Source organism: Lachancea lanzarotensis, scaffold LALA0S01 (assembly GCF_000938715.1).
Source record: "Lachancea lanzarotensis genome assembly LALA0, scaffold LALA0S01, whole genome shotgun sequence".
Lineage (NCBI taxonomy): Eukaryota > Fungi > Ascomycota > Saccharomycetes > Saccharomycetales > Saccharomycetaceae > Lachancea > Lachancea lanzarotensis.
In genome coordinates, this window is record NW_019212879.1 from 38660 (window position 1) to 61583 (window position 22924).

Sequence of the window (22924 nt, forward strand, 5' to 3'; positions counted from 1 at the left end):
ATACTGGAAAGCTCTTTATCCTAGCTAGAGAAAATTGGGAAGGCGAAAGCACTGATGCCGGGTTCACTTAATCCAGGGTACATTTATCACACTGGGCGGTTAGTTAGCGCTGTAGAAAATACATCGTTATTCGAGAAAGTGAATTTTCCTCGAAATCATAGGAAGAAGATATCATACTTTATGTCTTAGGCAAGTAGCTTGTAGGGAAATTTCGTAGTCCTCTAATCGACAAAGAGGCACAATGCTTCTCAAACAATGTGTAGGGTATGTACACCCATCAATCTTAGTCAAGCTTAATGACCAGTTTTTCAGCAGAGACACCCTTTTTTAGCTCTTCGAGTCCGTTTTGGACTGCTCCCAAACCCTCTCCGATCACACGGGAAGGAGGCGATGGGACAAAAGAGCCATTCTTGAGTCCGGCTGGGAGAAATCTAGCGAATACAGCTTCCCCAACTCCACTGCTTTTCAGCTCCCCGGGAAAAACGAACTTGCAACCGACACCATCTGGCAACTGTGCTGGTGGTGCGTTGGCACTAGCAACAAACTGTTTGCCCCTAACCTGAGCTATGATCTCAGCACATGGACCTGCGGTGTTCAGTCCTATTGCCAGCGCTCCCGCACTCTTCTTGCCACTGAAGGCCTTGACAATGTCCTCGACGACAGTACTGCTGTGGTAGTCGAAGACTTTACTGGCACCGAGCTTCTTTAGATAGTCCCAATTCTTGGGTGAGGAGGTCGAAATAACCTCATAGCCCGAGGCAACTGCCAACTGGATGGCATTAGTCCCCACGCTGGAGGCTCCACCCCAAATCAAAATAGTCTCGCCAGTGGCACGAGGTTTTGACGCCGCTGGATAGGTCAGGCCGAGATACTCTTTCTCGTATAGGCCACATGCAGCAGTAGCGACAGCAAGCGGGATCACCGCTGCATCTTCGAAAGAAACTGTACTGGGAATAGTCGAAGCCAAGTTGGTATGCAAAATAGTATACATTTGGAAAGCGCCTTCCGCTGCCCTGTTAGACTGCCAAGCAGAAGCCATGCCTAACACATTATCTCCGACTTTGAAGTTGGTGACACCCGGACCGGTTTCCACAACTTCCCCTGCTACGTCATTACCGAGAATGCAAGGATATTCGGTCCATGCCAAAATTGCATTGCCCATGGTCTGTCTAGCCCAGTCAACAAGGTTAAGGGCTACTGCATGATTCTTCACCAAAATCTCATTGGCGTTGGGAGATGTGTATTCGGCTGGCTTTACCTCCAAAGGAGTTGCTTTTTCGGCCGTCAGCCATGCGGCAGTGTTAGTAGGCATTTTGGGGTATTTGAAGTGCTAAGGTAAGGTAGGGATAAACATGTTATTTTCGGAGTTTTCATGCCTGCTTGGCATTGAACATTTATCTACTTATACCTTCCTGGTCGACATGCCAACTGCCTGGAACTCTTGCCAAGCCAAACTGTCCTTCTAACGACCCGGGACTCGATCCGTGGATGGCACAAGGTTCTTAGGAACAACTTCCACGGGAAGTTGTAATTTCACGACAATGACGTTTAAATTCCGCGGCCGCCAAGCACATACTTCTTTTTAGAAGCTCTTTCGTCAACCTGAATACGTTGCCCACCCTAACGCCAATACAGCTCTTCTCAATGGCCAATAGTACCGTATTTTGAAAATTAAAGTGTTGACTTTTCTGGCTTCCGTGGAAGCCATGTCAGATAATGTTAACTCGCTTCATATCATAGCAAACCATAACTTTCTTCGCTCTTTCTGTATTCAGACTTTCAAGCTTTATGTCTAGCTTTATTTGACAATGTTGTGGTGTCTACTACAAGTTTATTCCCTTCAACTCAATCTAGCCCATCTGCCTTGAATAGTAATAACATTTGTAAAGGCGAAGGAAACAAAGAAATCGAATGAATGTGACACGATTATAGCAGATACTTCGAGCGAGAAAACATCAAGTTTGTAGGCTATCAGGATGTGTAACGGTTTTTAACGACCGCAGCTTTGACATGCTTGCTCTATCATCTGTAAGCTGTCACTTGGACACAGTTTGTAAAATGAGAAAAGCTAAGAACTCCTTTATCAACAGTAGCAACTCTCTCCGTGGTAAATTAAGCAAATAGTGACCTGAAGTACGTGAAGTGGTGTACTGCATGTTGATATGACAGGTGCATGCTTAAGTGGGAACTACTCGTTCCTGGCCCCAATTATCCATCAAGGTGGCATCTAAGAGCGACAAACGTTTACCATACTCCCGTTTCTAATCTCAAAAAAGCTCTCACACAATCTTTTTCCCCCTAGCATTGGGCATAACTTAGCATCAACAAGTGCATCTGTCATAACAACAATTGGGTTGGCCTATATGTATCACTATTGGAGCGAAATGCACCGCCGCGCTGTTGAAATCCCTGCCGTCTTGCTGTATGAACGCAATTGAGGTCTCGAACACGCTATTCCATTCATCTAGAGCCACCAGTAGAGGTTTCGGCTGACAAAGTAGTTTCTGGAGAGCCATCGGGCTTTGGTCATCTTTTTCACGACCTTTCTGACAGAGTTCTTGAAAGCTTGCAGCCGGGGGTTGACCAAACCAACGGAAGAATGTTCCATGTCTAAAAGCACTCTTGATTCACCCGATTTTCATCGGCTTTCTCGACTGCTTTCATAGCAGAGCAATTTCGCCGTTTTCCGTCCTTGGTAGCTCAGCAATGCTCTCAAAAAGTAGCTGTAAAATCATCAACAGTGCGATGAGTCCCATGTAAAGAGTAATCTTGATGTGGGCAAATGACATGCCAAAAATTACGAACGACACCAGTATACGAGGAATGAGTCGAACTTTTGATGGGATGTTGCTGTCACCAGCAGCATCCAAGCTTTTATCGCACAGAGCTAAAACGCTCATGCAAATGATAGCAACACCGACACCCGCACCGTAGAAAATCTGAACAGAATGCAGGTAATCCGGTCTTTCGGTTTCGAAACTTTCGGAGTCAAAGCGCTCATTGGCGTAAAAAGAGTGTGATCTCGTAAGTGCGCCAGCTGCATCTGCCGAGATTATGAGGGAGATCATGAGTGGAACATGCACATAAATCCAACAATAAGCAGAAACTACACTGCGACGGAGAGCGTGGATTGCCTTTCTGGAGCCCTCACCACGGAAGTAAAACCACGCAAGGCAGTAGGCGACGATGAGAACACTGATTGCACGCGCAGTCCTTTCATTGAAACCGCTTGCAGCGGGAGAAGACGCTACTATGGTATAAAGATATTCTCCGAGAGCTATCACGACGAAAGCTCCATGCCTTTCCACTTCATGTTCGATATTTACTGCAGTGGAGTACCGAGCGCCTATGAGTTTTTTGAACCATGGGTGGAAGGTGATTGCGTACACGATAGTGTCATAAAAATAGCACACAGCAGCTATCGCGATCTTTCCTCGCAGAGGTGCAATGATGATAAACCCAAATACCAGAAGAGAAACGCAGGTAAAACCAGAGAACCATCTCATTTGTCGCCTGTGCTCTTTCACAAACACCGTATAAACTAGAGTGAGGAGAATTGCACTAAAGCGAGCCAAAATATAGCAGCCAACCACCAATCCGGTCTGCGCTTTTGACTCCAATACTTCAATAGCATTGTTTGCATATACCACTAAAAGTACCATGATCCAAAGAACGTAAGCCTTTTGGCTCAAATCGTTATTATAATAATAGTCCATAAACTCTCTCATGTCTGTCCATATCTGCCACGCTGCCATGAAAAGAAGGACATATTTGACAAAAGAAGCACCCGTAGCCTCTTCAATAGCAGCCTCTGCCAAGTTAGCAATGATTCCAACGTACAAGAGGTCGAAAAAGAGCTCAAATACGGCAGAACCACGTTCATTCTTAGTACGATATAGCTTGCCATCAAAGAAGTAGTTAAGTGCGTAAGGCCTAACAAAGAGTCTGTTTGTAGGTGGTGGCTCGATCCATTCCACACTCACTGGGCCATATTTTCGAACGAACTCCGAATCAAACTCGGCCTCGGACTCCATGATACAGCTGCAACTGATCAAAAACAAAATGTATGTTGATTTTTCAGAAGGAAAGGAGAAAAAGCATCAATTTGAGCAGTATTGAATCATGTATGAAAAAGGTCTTCACTGATGGGTAGGTAAAGAGGTACTTATTCTGTTGAGCATGACTTTATTTGAATTCACAGCCAGTGAATGTGAGTAATGTCAAGTGAACTGAACTGAGGGCCGAAGAGTTCAGAGGAGTGGGCACATTCTGCTTTTGTAGTGTTTTAAGATTTACATAGTTGCAGGAGGTCAATTCATAGCTATCAGACTCAGTCTCTAAGTCAGTACGGTCAAGCAGCTTAAATTGGCTGGGGGAACTTGCTGGCAAGGTATAGGGTGTTTCAGCACAATGCAGGGAACCATTTAAATGGGCGCCAATTTGAACAGTTTAGCTGAAGAATTGAACAAGTGTGATGCAAGATATGACGACGTAGAGGGCTGACTCTAGTGCTTCTTGCTAGAGGTTTCTGCTCTTGTGTGTCACCGATGGTATTTTGCCGAGCATACCTGTAGTCATAGAAGGGATGTTTGGTATTTACTGCGCTCTCAAGTTATTTAGCTGTTTTGCAGCGTTCCTCTTGACCGACACCTAACTTACAGTAGCGTTTGTTCATTATAGCTTAAACATGCCGCTAGCTGTATAACAGGCTTCTTCTCTTCACACTCTCCGTGGACCTGTCGATATTCAATTAAAAGCAGAATCTGACCAGTGGATCCTCGAGATCTTTCCTGGACCTTCTTTCGAACTGTTCACTTCCACCTAGAGATATCAAATGGCCGCTACTTCTTGGGAACTAAGAATTTCTTTAATTCATCAGCCAAACGGGAAGGCTGTTCTTCGGGAATGAAATGGCCGCAATCTTCGATGGTAGCACCCACTACTTCGCTCGAAAAAGCTTCTAAAGACTTGGCCATGTTGGGAATTGAGCCCTGGTCCGATGACACTGCAAGCAATGGCGGAGCAAGTTTACCGTTCTTGAGTAACTCTTTGTTTTGCTGAGCAGATTTTCCGCAAGCTCTATAGTAAGCCAGGCCCGCACGCAGTGCCCCAGGCTGCAAGAAGATGCGCTCATATTCGTCCAAATCAGCTTCGGTGAAAATTGTTGGATCAGCACTTTTGCGGCGAAGGAACCAGTCCAAATATACACGCTCTTTATCGCTAATTAAAAGTTCGGGCAAGTCGGGAACCGCATGAAACGGGAAGTGCCAAATGCGCCATGCAGTGTCAGGACTAGTGGGAAGCTTATCTGGGAGTGTGACTCCGGGAATTCCGGCGTCTAACAGAGCCAATCGTTCGATTTCCTCACTAAACAGCAGTGCGTACGGGAAAGCGACCCATGCGCCGACATCATGGGCAACAAGATGATACCGGGGTATTTGCAATTTCTCAACCAATCCATGGACAATTTTGGCTACCGTTGAGGTGTCATAACCATCGCCAGGTTTGTCGGAATCGCCTTGTCCTGGTAGGTCAATGGCGACGACAAAGAACGACTCTGCAAGTATGGGCATCAGTTTGCGCCACGCATACCAGCTTTCTGGAAACCCAGCAAGTAAGATAATTGGGGGTTGTCCATTACCTTTAGTTCCGGCTGTGACGTAGTGAATGCGGATCCCTTCGACGGTTTTGAATTTATGGTTCAATTGGCGAAAACTCATTGTCGTGCGTTGTAAAGGAGTGACTGGTGTTGCTGCAATAATGATTAATTCGTGTGGACGATAACTGATGGGGTGTGCACCCTCTTATACTGCCCAGCAAACGTACGGGTTGTTCATGATTTGGTCTACGCCCGTTGACGATGACTCGCTCATCAATTCAAATGCGGTTTTAGACGGGACGGGATTAGGCGGACGAGCTCAGTTAAGAGTTACAAGAATTAGTAATGGTCAAAGTACAGCTTGTATGGCCAAGAGTCATTGTAGAGGATAGAATCTGATTATCATCCGCATTGAGACTCTGTCTGTAGTCTTGTTGCACGAGTCTTGTTGCACGATCAACGTGTCATACCATTGGCGATGTTTTCCATTGTGATGGAGTTCTATTTAAATGGGGGCTAGGGCTAGCTCTCCCTAGTCTCTCAATTGTGCAGAGCTTGGTGTGGTAGGGTGAATACAGTATGCCCTTCTATACACACCTTTGGAATCGCTTCACCATCGATGGAGGTGAAAAGATTTCACGTAGATCGAGTTGGCATGACAGTAAAACAGACAATTAGTATGGATGCCATAGAAACGGGAGGTGTCACCCGTTACTCATCGAGCTGAGAACGGGGACCTCAAGTTGTTCATGGTTTTCTAGTTTCCATATAGTCTGCTACAGTGAGGAATTCACCTGCGTCGGTATCCTGCGGTTTTTAAGCGAGCGGAGTGTCGGGAAAAAAAGGCCGCTCGCTGTCAAAGTTGTCGTTTTCCAACAGGCAAGATGAGGCTTGATGGGACATCTTTTCGCCCTGCGTGTGTACTTTGCTGAACAAGTTGCGCAGGGATCTTGTCAAATAACACACTCTGAGTCGTTATCTGAGTCGTTATCTGAGTCGTTATCTGAGTCGTTATCTATATCGTAATCTAAGGTCTTATCTGAACATTTCTTTTTTTCCTCGAGACCGAAAGGTTGTTTTTGTGACGCGTGTTCGTAAAGGGCCTGAATATCCTAATTAGGCATTAAGTATACAATTCGGGTAATATGCTAGTCCGATCTCTTATCGTGCCTGCAACAAAGACGCGAGGAATTCCGTAACAATGGAATGATGATCATCATCGCAAGCTTCTTTATCGCATAGAATGCATGCAGGCACAGCATAGTAACGGAATTATCTTCTTCCAGCATTCGAAGGACGAAAAACGGTATCCTTCAGTTGGGAGGGTCTGACCTTGACGGGCCTGTCCTAGATACAAAATTTGAGGATAAAAGCTTCACAAATACTGATCAGTTGGTGGTGAAAATTGTTCCAAGGGTTCTCCTCATCAAGCGTCAAATGAAATTAGATTCCCTTCTGTTAGTGGCTTGTGCGTCTTCTTTGACTGCGGCATCGCCAATTTCTGCTCTTTGGAGAAGATTCACCGAGGACTCTCCATCAGAAGTGCAGGCTGTCAATGCTACAACCTTCACGTACCCACAAACTGAAACCGCTGAGCTGTTTCCTATGGAAACATGCCAGGGTATCACTCTAGAAGGTGCCACAATCGACCAACTCCAGGACTACCTAGGGAAGGGCGTTTTGACTTCGCAAGACATTGTTCGCTGCTATTTCAACCGCTACCTGCAGGTCGACGGTTATGTCAACAGTATCATGCAGGTAAACCCAGACGTGCTGGCCATTGCAGCGGAGAGGGACGAAGAGAGGGCACAGGGACTCGTGAGAGGACCTCTGCACGGTATTCCATTTTTGGTGAAAGATAACTATGCCACCAAGGACAAAATGGACACAACTTGTGGGTCCTGGGCGTTGTTGGGCTCCATTGTTCCTAGAGATGCCCACGTTGTTGCAAGACTGAGAGACGCAGGCGCTGTCTTGTTTGGACACGCCACGCTAAGTGAATGGGCTGATATGCGCTCGTCTGGGTATTCGGAAGGCTACTCAGCGCGCGGTGGACAATCGCGCTCTCCTTTCAACTTGACAGTCAACCCTGGTGGAAGCTCTTCTGGAAGTGCAGCTGCAGTTGCAGCAAACATGATCATGTTTAGTCTTGGGACTGAAACAGACGGAAGCATCATTGATCCAGCCATGAGAAATGGTATTGTGGGCTTCAAACCTACCGTCGGACTGACTTCCCGAGCTGGTGTTATTCCAGAATCAGAACACCAAGACTCCACCGGCACAATGGCCAGGACTATGAGAGATGCCGTGTATGCCTTTCAATCTATGTGGGGTGTCGATGCCAGGGATGTGTACACTTTGAACCAGACAGGAAACGTTCCCGAAGATGGCGATTATGTGAAGTTCCTCTCCGACAAGAGTGCTTTGAAAGGTGCAAAGTTCGGACTTCCATGGAACAAACTTTGGAGTTTAGCTAAACCAAATCAAATTCAAAGACTCATGGAAGTTGTGAAGGAAATCGAAGACGCTGGCGCAACTGTTTACAACAACACCGACTTTGGAAACCTTGACGTAATTTCAAGTAAGGGATGGAATTGGGATTTTGGACGCACAAATGAAAGTGAGTTCACTGTTGTAAAGGTCGATTTCTACAATAACATCAAAGCGTACCTCAGTGAGCTACAGAACACAGAGATGAAATCGTTGGAAGACATTGTGGAGTACAACATCAAGTACACAGGAACAGAGGGCGGTATCAACGGCACAGTTCCAGCCTTCAAATCTGGTCAGGATTCCTTCATGGACTCTCTCGCATGGGGCGGAGTGAAGAACGAAACCTACTGGCAAGCCGTTGAATTTGTTCAAAGAACCTCAAGAGAAGAGGGTATCGATTACGCGCTAAATTACACTGATTCGAGCACCGGTGAGAATTTCAAATTAGACGGTCTACTTGTTCCAAGTGGACTTTCTATCACATACCAGCAGGCTGCAAAAGCAGGATACCCTATGGTCACACTACCAGTGGGCGTTGATCCAACAAATGGCAGACCTTTTGGTCTTGGAATCATGCAGAGCGCTTGGGAAGAGTCAAAGCTTATCACTTATGGTTCTGCGATTGAAGATCTCTTGAACTACGAATGCAAGCCTCAATTTTATGAATATCTTGCCAAAAACATTCCTGTCGTCTAAGCAATTGAGGACCCTTGGTTTCACCGCACGCATAAACAGAGTTTTAAAACTTTTCGTTCGTTGTACCATAATAGATTTGAAGCCATTAGTAATGCTAAATACCTGTTTGCCGACTTTTTACTGTCAATTCCATATCCATTCGTGATCTCGGCTCATTAACAGCCTAATTCACGGTTCTTTCGGCCACTTTTGTATAGCTTTCCTTTGCAAAGATGCTAAATCCTAGGCTGTTATGAAGTTGCAGGCAATGAAAATTCGAGCTGATGTAGCATGTACAAGAAAGGCTCTGAATGTAAAGGAAAAAACTTTCCAATGTCCTATTGCATAAAATTAAAATCTAGGGTTATTAAATTCCTTAAGCTTCCTCGCTTTTCTTTTCCGCGATTTCCTCGACGACTGATCCTTTTCCACTTGTAGTGACACCGTCGGCCTCTTGCCCATACAAGACCACGTCAGTTTCAATCTTGTGTTCCTTTCCAACAACTCTCCGGTAGAAATGGTATAAAGCGGAACGGCTCTCATAGATGGGGTAGAATGTAATGTAAAAGAAAGCCACGAAAAGCCAGATGATGCTTACGACGATCCAGCCCCTGAAGAAAGGTTTGGACATAATGTATTTCTGACCATACATTGGGAAGGGAAGTACAAATGTGAATGAGATCCAAATGCAGAAAACACCAACAGCAGCCCACTTGAAAACTTTGTCTAGCTTTTCCTTTGTTACTTTATCCAACCGCATCAGATTCTTCTCCTGGGCGGTTGCATCATCTGCGACCTCGAATTTGTCTTGGAGCTCTTCCAGCGAATTGCCGGCAGGGAAAAAGAAGCTTATGATAACACAGTAAAGAACAGTAGCACCAAAGGTTGAAAAGTTGGCAATAATGGTTGAGTTCACCAGGCCAAGATTGTCCTTGTTAATAGCTCCGTAAAAGTGCTTACACGCTCCAAGCCAACAACCAAGACCGGTGAATGAGCCCAGTGGTAGAGCATAATAGAAACAGTAAGTGCTCATTCTTGGCCAAAACAATGTCAGTGTGATACCAACGGGAGCGGCACCCAAAATAATACCAATGAACGTCAAAATCCATGAAATGGTAATCCCAATATAGTTGAACATAACCGTCAACCCTGCAATGAACAACGCAAAGGCCACAACGGAAACATGGGAGACGGTAACTAGCTGCCTTCCAGTAGCATCTGGCTTGATATAAGCTCTGTAAACATCATAAGTCATGACCGAAGAAAAAGAAACCAATTCCGCTGAGAGGGAAGAAGTACAAGACAAGAAAAGAACCAAAATACCAGCAGCGGCTCCCGACTTGCCCATTATCGCGTAAAGACCATAAAGAAGTGGCATTCCCATATTAACTTCCAAAGGAGGAATTAGGTTTGGGTAAGTTGCCGAAACCGGATTGTTCGTGAGCGCTAAAGCTGCCAAAGCTGTGCCAAGACCGAAACTCCAAGGAATGATAAACCAGCACAGCGATCCAATGACATAGCCAGAAATTGTTGACATCGGCTTTGCAGCAATTGCTTTTTGGCCATAAGAGGGATCAGCAAACACTGTCGCCCATCCACTCATGATCTGACTCCAAGCCAACATCACGAGAGCCTTGTTAGAGAAGGTCAAATAACTCCCCTCATGTCCTGCTGATGGATGAGTTTTCGAAACAGTTTGCAAGAGATCCCACATTCTATCAGTTGACCCAATGAGATTAGAGGTGCCATAACAAATGAGGAGGGAGGATATGATAACCAAATAAATTACAACCGTGTGAATCCAATCGCTCAGGAATGTGCTTTTGAGGCCACCCAACATTGTGTAAGCCGCAACGCTGACGGGGAAAAGGAAGGCGCAAGCCACGATGTGGATATCAGCAACGTGGGCAAAAGCCTGTGAACAACCTAACAAAAGCATACTTGCTATGATAGTATTAGTGCCACAGGAGTAGAACAGATACACGCAATGTGCTGCCTTGCCATAACGGGCTTTCACGATTTCCACGATTGTATGCGCACCAGTGGCCTTTCTCTTCATTTGCAGGGCAATTAGCGTGAACAGCATCGAGTGACTGATCCCGCTAATTCCGTACCAGTAGCCACCGGCAACACCATACTTGTAAGTGTAGACACAAGACGAGAGAAGGGTACCGGGCCAACACCATGATGATACAACGGCTGAAGATATCAGACCAGATTTAATTGATCTAGAAGCAGTTGAGAAATGTTCAGAATCCTGAACCTCTCCCATATACTTCGTCAGTACCCTAGTAACGAGTATCATAATTAGTGCGAAAGCTGCACCTAGACCCACGACAAAGCCATAGCCGTACCCGGCGTCTAAGATTTGAACCATTGTCCTGTGATGATTTTAAGAAAGGGGAGCAAGCAACTTTGGATTTTCTCCTTCAGACCTCAGCTGAGAACAAAACCCGTTCAATTTATGGGTTTCAGTTTGCGATGCTAAAGCTATCTTACTTCAAGTTCTTTGAGTTGTGAGTTGCCCAGTATAGTTACTTGTCATATCGCTTATCTCTTCCGCCAAGTTTCTCACAAAGCTTGGCCTTCTTCTGTTTGTAAGCTCCTCGAAGTAAGCGTACCAGTCATTGCAAGGTCACCAATGTGGCCTTGGCAGATGCCCCCTGGCCATTTCGCTAGATTCAGGCAGTAACTATCGCCTACAAACCGAGCAGCGTTCTAGATCTTTATCACAAGATTCTTATCTTTATTAACAATCATTAAATTGAGTGAACAATGGGAACCACTTATCATGAAATCCATTATCGGAAATGACTGACATGGTATCTTCTCGGACCGAACTGGCCGAAGTTCCGAATCTCTTAAGGTTGTCGCTGTTCACCATCTTGAAATGTTATATGTGAGAAAGATCCAGTACCCGTAGATCTCTCCATTTGGCTGATAAAATTGAATTAAGCTTTACTCAGTCACTACTAATCTGTGTGTTCGAGTAACACTTAACATGTCAATTGTTTCTTTGAAAGTTTCTGAGAATAATCCAGTCACAGAGAAAACCGTGAAAACACAGCTGGACAACCTTGGAGTGTCACTTCTACCAGGCGAAGATGAAGATTTCCAGAAATTTTTAGCGGGTGCGCACGAAACTGCTCTAATTGTGGACGCCATGAGCGACTACAAGCCTAAAACGGACCTAGAGCGGTTTCCCAGAAAAAATGTGCAACCTGTGTTGGCCAAAGATGAGCTGGGCGCGTGGGTTTACAAGTTTGACCTGCAAGATGCGCTTGAAAACAAGGGCCCACTAGCAGGGGTTTCCATCTGCATAAAAGACTGTGTCGGTATTGCGAATATTCCTCAAGTTATGGGAACCGATTGCTGGGAACCTTGGGTTCCATCGGCTGATGCAACAGTGGTGACCCGTCTGTTAGAAGCGGGTGCTAAAATCGCCGGGACTTCCAATTGCGAGCAGCTTTGTGCCTTCACAGGAAGTCATACGTCGTGTCTTGGAAATGTACACAATCCTTATTTGCACGGCCATTCGGCTGGTGGAAGTAGTTCTGGCTCTGCTGCGCTGGTTGCCGCAGGTCAAACAGATATGGCTTTGGGTGCAGATCAAGGAGGCAGTATCCGAATTCCGGCTGCAATGTGCGGCTTGGTGGGACTCAAACCGACGTTTGGTCTGGTTCCATACACTGGGATCACCAGCAATGAGTACACGCTCGACCATGTGGGACCTATGACAAAAACAGTTCAAGAAAATGTCAACCTCTTGCAAGTACTAGCTGGCGCTGATTATCTGGATGATCGCCAGTCTTCAGTTCCTTGCGTACTGAACTTTGAATTTAAGACGCCTCGAAAACTAACCGTAGGTGTTTTGACGGAAGCTTTTGACGCACCCTTCTTGGATGAAACCATGAAGACAAAAGTACTGTCTGCCATCGAAAAGTTCAAGGAAGTGGGGTATGATGTTGTGGAGATTGGTGTTCCAATGCACACGCAAGCTCCGCAGATTTGGTCTGTTATCGAAAGAGTTTCCGGACTCAACTCTCGGTTGGGACATCCAAGTGGAAGACGGCTGTATTCGGACCCCGAGTTCTTCAAGCACACGCATGGTCTGGGTGAAAGGTTTTTCTCGAAAGCACCTGTGAACGTGCGGAATAGTATCATCAGTGGACTATACTTGAACGAGAATTTCCCTGGTATTCATGCTAAAGCTACCAACTTAGTATTAAAGCTGCAATCTGAGTACAATAAGGCGCTATCCAAAGTCGATCTTCTAGTAGCGCCAACAACCCCATTTTGTGCGCCCCCTCACGGCCCTCGGGAAGGCTCACCTTTCGAAAGAGTTAGTAGTACTTTCGGTATCAACAGCAACACATGTCCGTTCAACATATCCGGACACCCTGCTCTCAGTTTGCCAATCGGATTTATGACATGCAAGGAATCGCCGTCAAGCAAGCTTCCCGTGGGTATGCAAATTATTGGCAAACATTTTGATGAATCAACAATTTACACTGCCGCTTATGCATGGGAGCAGCATCTCGATTGGCGTTCGAACTAAAATCTCCAAGTCGCCTCGTGAATATGTTGTTCAATTGAGAGGAGAGGGATTTGATTTAACAGTATGGTCAGATCGTTGCCTGTGTTTACAAATGTAGTTTTATTGCAGGAATTGTCTCGACAAAAGTCTTCCATCGGGAATGGATGATGGGCATGGCATACCCATCAGACCGCGGCCAAGCCAAAATTATGATCCAGATCAAGTGATTAATTTGACAAAATTGAGCGGAGGAGAGACAAACGGTTAGTGCATTTCTTCCACAACTGTCGAGGAGTTTTCTCATTTAATACTTTCCGCCCATTCCATCTCATCGCACTTATCAAGAACTTCGCTGCACCAAGGTTGTACTTTAATAAGATTGAATGCCAATTAAGTCGACTTAAACAAGAATTTAATATGAATCACACTCAAGGTTTACGTCTCAAACTGTCAGCCAAATCAACAACCTCTATTTACCTTACACTTTTGTTAACCCTCTTATCATGATTGAAAGTGAGTAGTTTTCATGTGAATCTTGTTGAGCATGTAAATGATATTCATCATATTTGATTGTCTTAATCTCTGAGCTGCGTGTTAAGAATTCATGAATACAGAATGATGGAATATGTACAGGTTACTTTCCTCTCACTTCGAGCACCGTCACGAGATGGCGATCACTTCGGTATGTATATGACGCTCTGCCGAAGATGCGAGTCTGACTTACAGCTATAATCTTCTTATGATTCGAGCCCTCTCCGCCCGATAATAATGGACAGCTTCCAAGATGGCTGTCTCTTGTAAACCAAAAATACTCCATTTCTCCATGAGTTACATATAAGAGCTAAAAAAAGATGCTATCAAAGCACATATCTGAACTCCAAATTCTCTTTGTCAGTCAGGTCAGCAAACTCAGAATTCTCCTCGTGGTCTAGCAGTCCTTCCTGAACCAACTTATCCCTTCTTTTGTTTTCGCGGCTGTTCACAAAATAGAGGGCTGGCAGCGTTATCAAAGTAAGACAGTAAAACGCGACCATGACTATTTTTGCTGGACGGTAACCTGGCGCATCTTGATCCTGGAAGGTTTGGGGCCCAATGAGATTGCCCACGCAATATCCAATCAAATATATGGCACCAACTGTCGTCTTCTTAGTGTGCCCAGAAACATTTGACGAAACAATCGAAAACATGACGATCATCGCTCCTGGCGAGACCATCAGTAGGTAGTAGCCGGCTAATTGTGCTTTTGGTGGTCCAGCAAAAGACATCAAGCAAGAACCCACTAATGCAATGACAGTCGTTATAGACGCAAGAACCATTCTGTTTTTCACAAACGGAGAAATTAGACCGAACGCTATCAAACCCACAAACTCGCATGCACCAGCAGGCAAACCCATCAATAAGGTCATGGATTCGTTGTAACCCATAGTTCCCTTGATAAGAATAGAGGAAAACGTTCCGATTCCCCCGTTAGGGATATTCAGTGCGACAGAAGAGATAAACATGATCCATGTGCGCACATCGGTAAGTGCCTCGATGAACTGGTAACTTTTGAACTTGTGATTTCCCACACCTTGTTGATTTTGACGTAATCTAAGAACGATCAATTCCTTTTCGGCGTCATTGAGGAATCTCGACTTGAACGGATTGTCAGGTATAACAATTAGGAAGAGAATCCCAAGAAAAATTGTAATAACGCCGCAAATGATAAAGACCAGTTTCCAACCAGCTATGGGTAGAGATTCCTCTCTTTCAGACAGACCGTATGCCATCGCACCACCAATAATCTGTCCTAACCCGTTGAAAGCAACCCAAAAGGAAGTTCTAGAACCCTGTTGTTCACGATGATAGTACTGCGCTGTTAAGAGCATAAATCCAATTGAAGTACTGGATTCCATCATTCCAAGAATCGTTCTGATAGCAATGAATCCAGCATAATTTGCCACGGAAGTCAATGTCAAGATAACGCCCCAAACAATTAGAAACGCGGCCAGAGTTTTCGCCAGTGGAAATCTCTGCAGCATCCAAGCAGCCGGATACTCGAAAACAAGATAGCCCAGGTAAAAACTGGTTCCCGACCAGCTGTACATGTTTCCCACCATATTCAAATCTGTTCTCAGTCCCATAACTGCAGCGTAAGACATGGACGTTTTGTCGAGAAATTGGGCTGCATATACTAGAGCCATGACAGGAAATACAATCAAGTCGATTTTTCTTGTCAACTTTCGATCGGCATCCGCATCGATTTGCTTGTCATAGGACAGCTGAAGGGCAAAATCCAGGGCCTCATCAGCATCTGTACGTTGAAGAGTTCCTGGTAGTCCTGAGCTAATATCTATGGCTTCCAGGGATCCCTGCTGCAAGTCTTTAACATTTTCCTCGTAAGTTTCCTTCTTATCCCCAGACATCTTCACTTCTTAACTCGATCTAATGAGTGTGCGAAGTGTTGGTATCTACATATCATACATAAGGTTGTCCAAGCAGCACATTTCTGTCCATCGGACTGGTTCTTTATAGTTGAACAGCCGAAGTGCGAATTTGGAAGTTAATCTAGATAACAGACCAATTTGCAACTGGTTGACGCATGATAGGGAAGATACCCGAAAAAAAGGGGCCATCAAATTACTTTTGTCGCATCCCCTAATTCTCCGATAAGCCAAAAGAGGAATTACTGATAAGAACTTGTATCTCGGGAGAGCACCCTATCCATCAGCTCGAAGCTAACGATAATCAGCACAGTAATGACAGGTTCAATCACGGCAGCATTGAGCAGCATTAATATTCGGGAGAGTACCCTATCTAGTAGCCTGACGCTAAGAGGTGGGCAATGTGCATTGAAATGCAATGATATTCATGGAGATTACCACTCCAATTGTCTTCGGAACTATAAAAAAACCCTCTCCATCTCAACAGTCTCCTAGATTCCTGCCCCAAATTCAACTGAAAACAGCACGACGAACGAGATCCTGCGAACTCAGCGAAAGCAACGTTAATTCAATCATGTACGAATCTCCTGTCATTGATGATTCAAAGCTAACCACGACGGAAGTAGATGGCTTAGGAAAATTAACAGCATTGACCATCTGCGATCAAAAATCGCGGGAAAAGTGCCATCGCTACACTGGGATAAGATATGCAGAGCCGCCTGTTGGCCCGCTCAGATGGAGAAGACCACAACGCTTACCAGAAGATTTTGACTATTCTGGAGACTATTCCTCGTTCAAAACAATTTGCCCACAACCGTTCTACAATAACAGGGGAGGAAAACCCAATCCTGAATTTAAGTACGACGAAGACTGCCTTTTTTTGAATATCTGGGTTCCAGCTGGTGAGCCACCAGCCGGAGGATGGCCAGTATTGTATTTCATTCATGGCGGGTGGTTGCAAGTTGGAAATCCGATACACTATCGCCAATGTGACCCTCAAGATTTGATGGCTGAGGAAAGTCTGGACAAATTCATTTTCGTGTCGCCAGGATACAGACTAAACATTTTTGGATTTTTGTCCTGCCAAGACCTTTTGGATGAGGACAGTGAAAATTCCAACTTTGGCTTCTGGGATCAGCGCTTAGGCCTTGAGTGGGTCTACAAGCACATAGCTAAGCTTGGGGGGAACAAGGAAAATATTACTGTTGGTGGGGTAAGTGCTGGTTCATACTCTACCATCTTTCAGGTAACGTATGAACTATATCATCCCGAAGTCACCCAGATTATTAAAAAGGCACTACTCCTGTCCAACGGCTTGGCAATTCAACCGAAAACGATCCCAGAGTGCAGTGAACAGTATGAGGAGGTACTGAGCGTATTCAATGTTGACCCAAATCTTCCAAGTGCTGAAAGACTGAAGTCATTGCGTGAAATTCCTTTCCAAACCATTGCCAACAAGATTCTTGATTTCAATCTTCACACTTTCAGGGGTGTTACCGAAAATGACATGGTTCCTCCCCAAATGTTCAGCGATATTTTGGATGGTACTTTTGGAGTCAAAGCTAAAGCCTCAGGAATATCTTTCATTATTGGGGAGGTGATCAATGAACATGCAGTGTATGCGAATACCAACCCACCAAGGAGCACCGAGGACTTATTCAATCAAATCAATAATTACTACCCCAAACCTGTCACTGAGGCTCTTCTACAGCTTTATCCCGATCCTCCCAGCTCTAAAACCGAAGAGGAGCAGCTTGCAAATATCAAGTTTCTTTACGGCCGGATCATCAGTGACTTGCAGGTATACGCTTCAAGTCGTGTTTTGGTTAATAGTTTGATCAAAGGAGGCGTCCCGTCCGAAAAAATCAATCGTTACCAGATCGCGTTTAGAGGAGCATTCTTTGACAAATATGAACCACCGGAGATGCTCGTGCCTCATGCTGGAGATATGGGCATTTGGTTTTATAACGTGGTTGACGGTATTCTGGAGCAGGAAAAGCCGCTATACCTTTCCTGGCTGAAGCCTTATTGCGGGTGGCTCAGTAGCGGAATCATGGACTGGGGTCACACAGATCCCAAACAAATGCGAGTATTCAGTCCTGACGGATCAATCACCATCGAAACTGACTCAAACTGGGAATGGGGGATGACCGTCGGGAATACAGTTGGAAACGCACTAGGCCATAAATCTATTCTCCCCCTCGCTTAGAGAGCCTGACGACTTACAAGCGTCTAGGGTACCGGATAGGAGCAAAAATTATTGATCCGCGCTGAAATCTATGCTTCGGCTAATGGATGCTGATTAGCAGATAGTTTTTGTACAAAATACGTTTGCGTGTGTTTTCTAGAGTCATATTTCACCTTGATAGCATTCAAACCCTCTTTTTGAGAATCTATACGTGTTTGAATCCTTAATGTTTATACTGGTTGTGGGACTCACAGAGAGTCTCTCGAGAGTTTTCACACGATAATCATTCTGATACCCCTGTCATTGTCCTTCATTGAGAGTGAGTCATCATTGGTTAGCAAATGTAGCCGATAAGTGAATCTTTCAGTACTGTGGCGAGTGCAGAGAGAATGGTCGCGTGGGTTAGTTGGATTATGCCCTTCTACACATTTCTGCGCATCATTGCACCATCGACAAATCAAAGTTGGTATTCAGATTGAGATATAAGAGCGGTCAACAGACTATTCGTGCTCTGGTTACCCTAGTGCTCATGGGGGATGATGTAAACAAGAATGACTATTCGACTATCCTGTCGCAGTAGTCGTTCCCGTAATCATGATCACTTTGTAGTGAGCCTGACGCCAGATAAAAAAACGGGATCTGACACTTGCATCCGTCCAGGCCTGACGTAACGGAAAATACGGTGAATAACGAGCCTTTGGACAGATCTTGATACGGGGTCTTACCCAACGTTCGATTGTCAGTCATCCTGAAACAAATATGCGAGAGAATAATCACGATTTAAGGGCATACCTTCGCAAAATACCGAAAGAAACCAATGCTCATCCGTAAGTGCGTCCAGAGAGGCATCAATTTTGCCCCAAGTATCATATTCAGGTTCGCTATTGTCACTGGGAGGCATGGTGTCCATAAAATTATCCTGACCTATTCCATCAGCAATTCCAAGCACTGCTCCATCAATCCAGCGTTGATGCTTTTGTCTTTGTTCAACGGCGTCTTTCAGGTCCAAAATAACGCCTGTACTTTTCTGAGTATACTTACTATTCTTGGACAGCTGCTTTAGTATACTAACGCTTTCATTGAGTCTTCGCAATGCCTCTGTGGACGGACAAAGAGCCAAGTTAACGACCAAAACAAAAGAAGCATTGTGACAAGCATTATAGTCATTAAATGAGTAGCGAGACAATAGATTATTGGATTTCAATGTTGAAAGGACATCAACAATTTGGCTTGCTGCATCATATGAATAAGATACCATCTGAGACGCAAAATGGTCCAAGCCCTCCTCGAGATCTGTAGAGACATTCGATTCTCTTAATTTGAGTAAAAGAAAGGGCCTCCCGAGTGTTATTCTGGCTATGTTATAAGCAAAGTGTACGTGAGCCGCTCCCCTATACGATCTTTCTTCAATGGACATTGACTTCACCTCAAGTTGAGGTGGGATTTGTCGACGCCATCGCCCTATACTGTGGTAAAGGTCCATGATTGTAGCAAATTTGAATTCATGTTTACCTCTTCTGAACCACAGATCATGAATTTTGATTGTAAGAAGAGACACTGTGAAGATGAGAGTCATACAAGTGACATCAGCGTTTTCGGAGTTTTTGTCCAAGGACTCACAATACGTTGGAAGGTCTAGATCTATTTCAGAGACCGGCAGCGTTTCTGGACGCCCTAAAGCTATTGCAGAGCGTCTCTCAATTGTGTAGACGCTCCAAAACAGTCTTCGTCGAGACTCGGCCTTTTTTTCGTCGCAATCAGGCCCGGAAGGAAACCTCTTGTGTATCCCGTTTGCCACAGCTGCTCTCATTGCCACACCTAGGTATGTATAAGCCATTTCGAGCTCTTGTCCAGCCAAGACATACATTGAAGCCAAAAAAAAGGTCTGCACCGTTTCTATAGAACTGTCGTTAATCACAGCAGGGAAAAGCAGCTGAGCGTGTTCATAATAGATAGATCCTGGAAATGAACCAGGTACCTTCTTCGCTAATAGGTCGCTGCTTTTCCAAACATAAGCAAAGATGGAGCCCATGCAAAATCCCATGTAAATAAGACAAACGCTGTTCAAGTCTTTCAGCCCAATTTCCGACCTCCTATGGTAAACTCTGTGGAAGATGCTCCGATACCAAGCGAAATCAAAATAGAAGAAAGTGTTATTGCCGGCAACAGATATGAAAGTGTCAATGAGCCCTGTGGCATCCTCTAATGAGGGGAGATTAGAGAGGGCCCTATCAAGCAAACTTGACTGAACAGTCGAAGCTTCCCCCGGTATATTCCCTGAACTGTGCCCAAAGGATAAATTAGGAGTTTGCTGATTCAAGGGCTCCGTAAACGGAGCTTCATGCGAGAATATTTCGCGTGCACGCATTACGAAACTGGATGTTGAACCCGCGTCCTCGTAAAAGGTGTGACTTTCGTTGTTATCCACTTGCTGGACGTTATGTAGATCAATGTGTTTGATCAATTCCCTGGCCTTTATATCTCCATTCAGCTCAGCCAGTTTCGACTTGAGCTGATCTAAATTAGTGCCGATTCCGGGAAACGTAGCCTTGATGATAGCATCCATATATGAAAGCCGTTCCTCCTTCTCAAGCAGCGCTTCTTCACTTACGCGGACATAAGGTGTACTTTTGCAAGTGATGTTTTTCGAAGTACATCTGTCACACGGGAATCCACCAAGACACTTCGACTTCTGTCTCTGACACTCCGTGCAAGCGATGGCTTTCCGAAGACGTTCATTTTCAGGCACTTTACTCCTCCTCCTGGTCTTCTTTATGATAGAATTTTGTCCTGGATCAGACATACTCGCAAACAGCCGGGCGACAAGGTAACCATAGCTGGTATTCAAAGAATTGATACAGCTAAGTTAAAGGATTCTTTCAATCTTGAGATCATCATGTAGATCCCATCCGTCCTGTAGCCTTGTACGAACTCATTGGCTCTATCGTTAGATAAGGTTCGTTATCTTAATGAAAGGATCGTGGGATTCAGATTAAACTCTAAAATCACTAATAGTCAAATAAAGTATAGACCCAAGATCTTGACTCAAAGCTTCGGATGAGCTGAGCCAGAGATCAAGCATCAACTTCCTGTAGGTTGTGGCGATCAGCATTTAGCTATTTTACACAATGCTGATTGTTATGGTAGTGTACCTGCTTATGTCTTTGTATAAATCATAGAAGTTATATAGAAATAGTGGTGTTCCTAGCTCAAGTGGGCTTCACTACATATCATTCGCGTTCAAAATAAGCGAGGCGTAAAACTCAATAGAGGGGAAATGATCGCTGGCATAAAGGTGCTCGTTGACGGTGTGCCCTGCGTTATTACCATAGTCAATTCGGGTTGGCCGGAACCGAAAGATGTTATCGGTCAAATTCCAAAAGTGGCGGGTGTCAGTGTTCCCAGCCATCAAGATGGGTACAGCTTGTAGGGATTCTAGATCCAATGATTTCTTGTAGTACGAGCCCAGTGTTGATTGGACAGTACCAAATACAATAGAGTAGGCTTTGGTACCTTCTGGAGACATCTTCACTGGCTCCAATGCTTTTCCTATCTGTGATACCCGCAAAAATCTCTCTGAAGAGCTTTCTTCTTGGCCATCCTCGAAAAAAGAGCTGCTGAGGCCGTGTTTTTCGGCTAGGGGCTTCAGAATGCTGGAAATGCGTTGTTTGACATCAGCTAAGGTCAGATCAGGGGTTACACGATAATTGATTCCAACTGAAACCCTCTCCGGTAAAGCGTTTATCTTTTGCCCACCAGAAATCAGATCGACTGCTTGAGACGTCCGCGAAAGAAAAGCGATACTCGTATTCGCAAATAACTCCCCAAGAGCATATTCGGCATCTATATCACCAGCTCGGACCCTATCAACGAGTGGCAGAACCTCTGGAAGCCCAAAGTCGTTGCAAGATAGGTAACCCAAGACAGGATTATTTTTGGAAATTCTGGCTTGAAAGGCAATCGAGCTCTCCAACGAGAAGATCATTTCAGAAACGATACCTATTAAGGAATGTTTGCCAGCCAACGACGAATGTCCGCCTGGAGATACAGCTTCGATTGAAACGTCTAAATAGCCTTTCTCACTGGTTGCAATTGTAGCGTAGGCAGTCTTTTCCCCGGGCGAAACCGTAGCGGTTATGCCGGGTCCTTCATCTAAAATGAGCTCCACACCACCCTTTCCGTATCTCTTCTGTAGAAACTTGGATATTTCCAGACCGCCTCTGCGGCCACTAATCTCTTCGTCAAATCCAAATGCCAAAACAATCGCGCGTTTGGGCTCGAAGCCTGATTGCAACAGAAGCTCAACGGATTCAATAATCGATATCAGAGAATTTTTATCGTCATGAACACCACGTCCGTACATCATACCGTCCTCATCTATGTGACCTTCGAAAGGGTCAAATTTCCAGTCGCTCAGGCTTTTGGGTGAGACTGGAACCGTGTCTTGATGTGCCATTAAAACTATAGGTTTGCTCCCAGTTTCTACATCGAAATCTTGAGCAGCAGGATTCCATGAATACAGTAGCCCATGGCTATTGATTTTCTCCAAGGTGAGCTTTTCATGTACCCGTGGGAACTCTTTCTTGAGAAATGCTGAAAAGTTGTAAAACTTGTACCAGCGCTCGTCATCATCAACATCACCGAAATTGTCGTCAACTTGCGTGTCAATATGCACAGCACTCTGAAATCTTGCAATACTCTCGGCTTGATAGCTGACGTTTGATAATTTTGATTTGATGTTTTCAAGAATACGATGGCTAGAATCAGATATTTCTGGTATATCTGGGGTCCAGCACTCTTTACTAGCTTCTAAAGATTCAAAATCAGCCAAAAAAGCCAATTGTCCAGTGTCATCTCTCGTGCTCCTTGCACAAGCCGCTAGCAGTGTCGAAATGATAAGTATCTTGAATACCATCACTGACTTACGATTGAAATATTGTCGTGTTAAGCTTTGTTCAAACTCGAAAAATCTTTAAAAGCTTACACAAGCCAGAAAAACGTTCAAATCT

The 22924-nt window shown here is 44.8% G+C and overlaps 10 protein-coding genes across 10 annotated transcripts; 3 read left to right on the forward strand and 7 right to left on the reverse strand.

Annotated features, from left to right (window-relative positions):
- Window positions 1–283: 283 nt before the first annotated feature.
- Window positions 284–1312, reverse strand: LALA0_S01e00408g (LALA0S01e00408g1_1; the record flags this gene model as incomplete). Its single annotated transcript, XM_022774100.1, has 1 exon — window positions 284–1312. The coding sequence occupies one exon, from the start codon at window positions 1310–1312 to the stop codon at window positions 284–286; it is 1029 nt and encodes a 342-aa protein (XP_022626230.1).
- Window positions 1313–2660: 1348 nt separating this feature from the next.
- On the reverse strand, window positions 2661–4034 carry LALA0_S01e00430g (LALA0S01e00430g1_1; the record flags this gene model as incomplete). The annotated part of the gene is made up of 1 exon (XM_022774101.1): window positions 2661–4034. The coding sequence occupies one exon, from the start codon at window positions 4032–4034 to the stop codon at window positions 2661–2663; it is 1374 nt and encodes a 457-aa protein (XP_022626231.1).
- An 807-nt stretch (window positions 4035–4841) lies between these two features.
- LALA0_S01e00452g (LALA0S01e00452g1_1) lies at window positions 4842–5720 on the reverse strand (the record flags this gene model as incomplete). Its single annotated transcript, XM_022774102.1, has 1 exon — window positions 4842–5720. One exon carries the CDS (start codon window positions 5718–5720, stop codon window positions 4842–4844), a length of 879 nt encoding a protein of 292 aa, XP_022626232.1.
- A 1316-nt stretch (window positions 5721–7036) lies between these two features.
- On the forward strand, window positions 7037–8788 carry LALA0_S01e00474g (LALA0S01e00474g1_1; the record flags this gene model as incomplete). Its single annotated transcript, XM_022774103.1, has 1 exon — window positions 7037–8788. The coding sequence occupies one exon, from the start codon at window positions 7037–7039 to the stop codon at window positions 8786–8788; it is 1752 nt and encodes a 583-aa protein (XP_022626233.1).
- Window positions 8789–9143: 355 nt separating this feature from the next.
- LALA0_S01e00496g (LALA0S01e00496g1_1) lies at window positions 9144–11144 on the reverse strand (the record flags this gene model as incomplete). The annotated part of the gene is made up of 1 exon (XM_022774104.1): window positions 9144–11144. One exon carries the CDS (start codon window positions 11142–11144, stop codon window positions 9144–9146), a length of 2001 nt encoding a protein of 666 aa, XP_022626234.1.
- Window positions 11145–11768: 624 nt separating this feature from the next.
- LALA0_S01e00518g (LALA0S01e00518g1_1) lies at window positions 11769–13325 on the forward strand (the record flags this gene model as incomplete). Its single annotated transcript, XM_022774105.1, has 1 exon — window positions 11769–13325. One exon carries the CDS (start codon window positions 11769–11771, stop codon window positions 13323–13325), a length of 1557 nt encoding a protein of 518 aa, XP_022626235.1.
- An 836-nt stretch (window positions 13326–14161) lies between these two features.
- On the reverse strand, window positions 14162–15709 carry LALA0_S01e00540g (LALA0S01e00540g1_1; the record flags this gene model as incomplete). The annotated part of the gene is made up of 1 exon (XM_022774106.1): window positions 14162–15709. The coding sequence occupies one exon, from the start codon at window positions 15707–15709 to the stop codon at window positions 14162–14164; it is 1548 nt and encodes a 515-aa protein (XP_022626236.1).
- Window positions 15710–16301: 592 nt separating this feature from the next.
- LALA0_S01e00562g (LALA0S01e00562g1_1) lies at window positions 16302–17936 on the forward strand (the record flags this gene model as incomplete). Its single annotated transcript, XM_022774107.1, has 1 exon — window positions 16302–17936. One exon carries the CDS (start codon window positions 16302–16304, stop codon window positions 17934–17936), a length of 1635 nt encoding a protein of 544 aa, XP_022626237.1.
- A 718-nt stretch (window positions 17937–18654) lies between these two features.
- Window positions 18655–20718, reverse strand: LALA0_S01e00584g (LALA0S01e00584g1_1; the record flags this gene model as incomplete). Its single annotated transcript, XM_022774108.1, has 1 exon — window positions 18655–20718. The coding sequence occupies one exon, from the start codon at window positions 20716–20718 to the stop codon at window positions 18655–18657; it is 2064 nt and encodes a 687-aa protein (XP_022626238.1).
- Window positions 20719–21138: 420 nt separating this feature from the next.
- On the reverse strand, window positions 21139–22830 carry LALA0_S01e00606g (LALA0S01e00606g1_1; the record flags this gene model as incomplete). Its single annotated transcript, XM_022774109.1, has 1 exon — window positions 21139–22830. The coding sequence occupies one exon, from the start codon at window positions 22828–22830 to the stop codon at window positions 21139–21141; it is 1692 nt and encodes a 563-aa protein (XP_022626239.1).
- Between the last annotated feature and the right edge of the window lie 94 nt (window positions 22831–22924).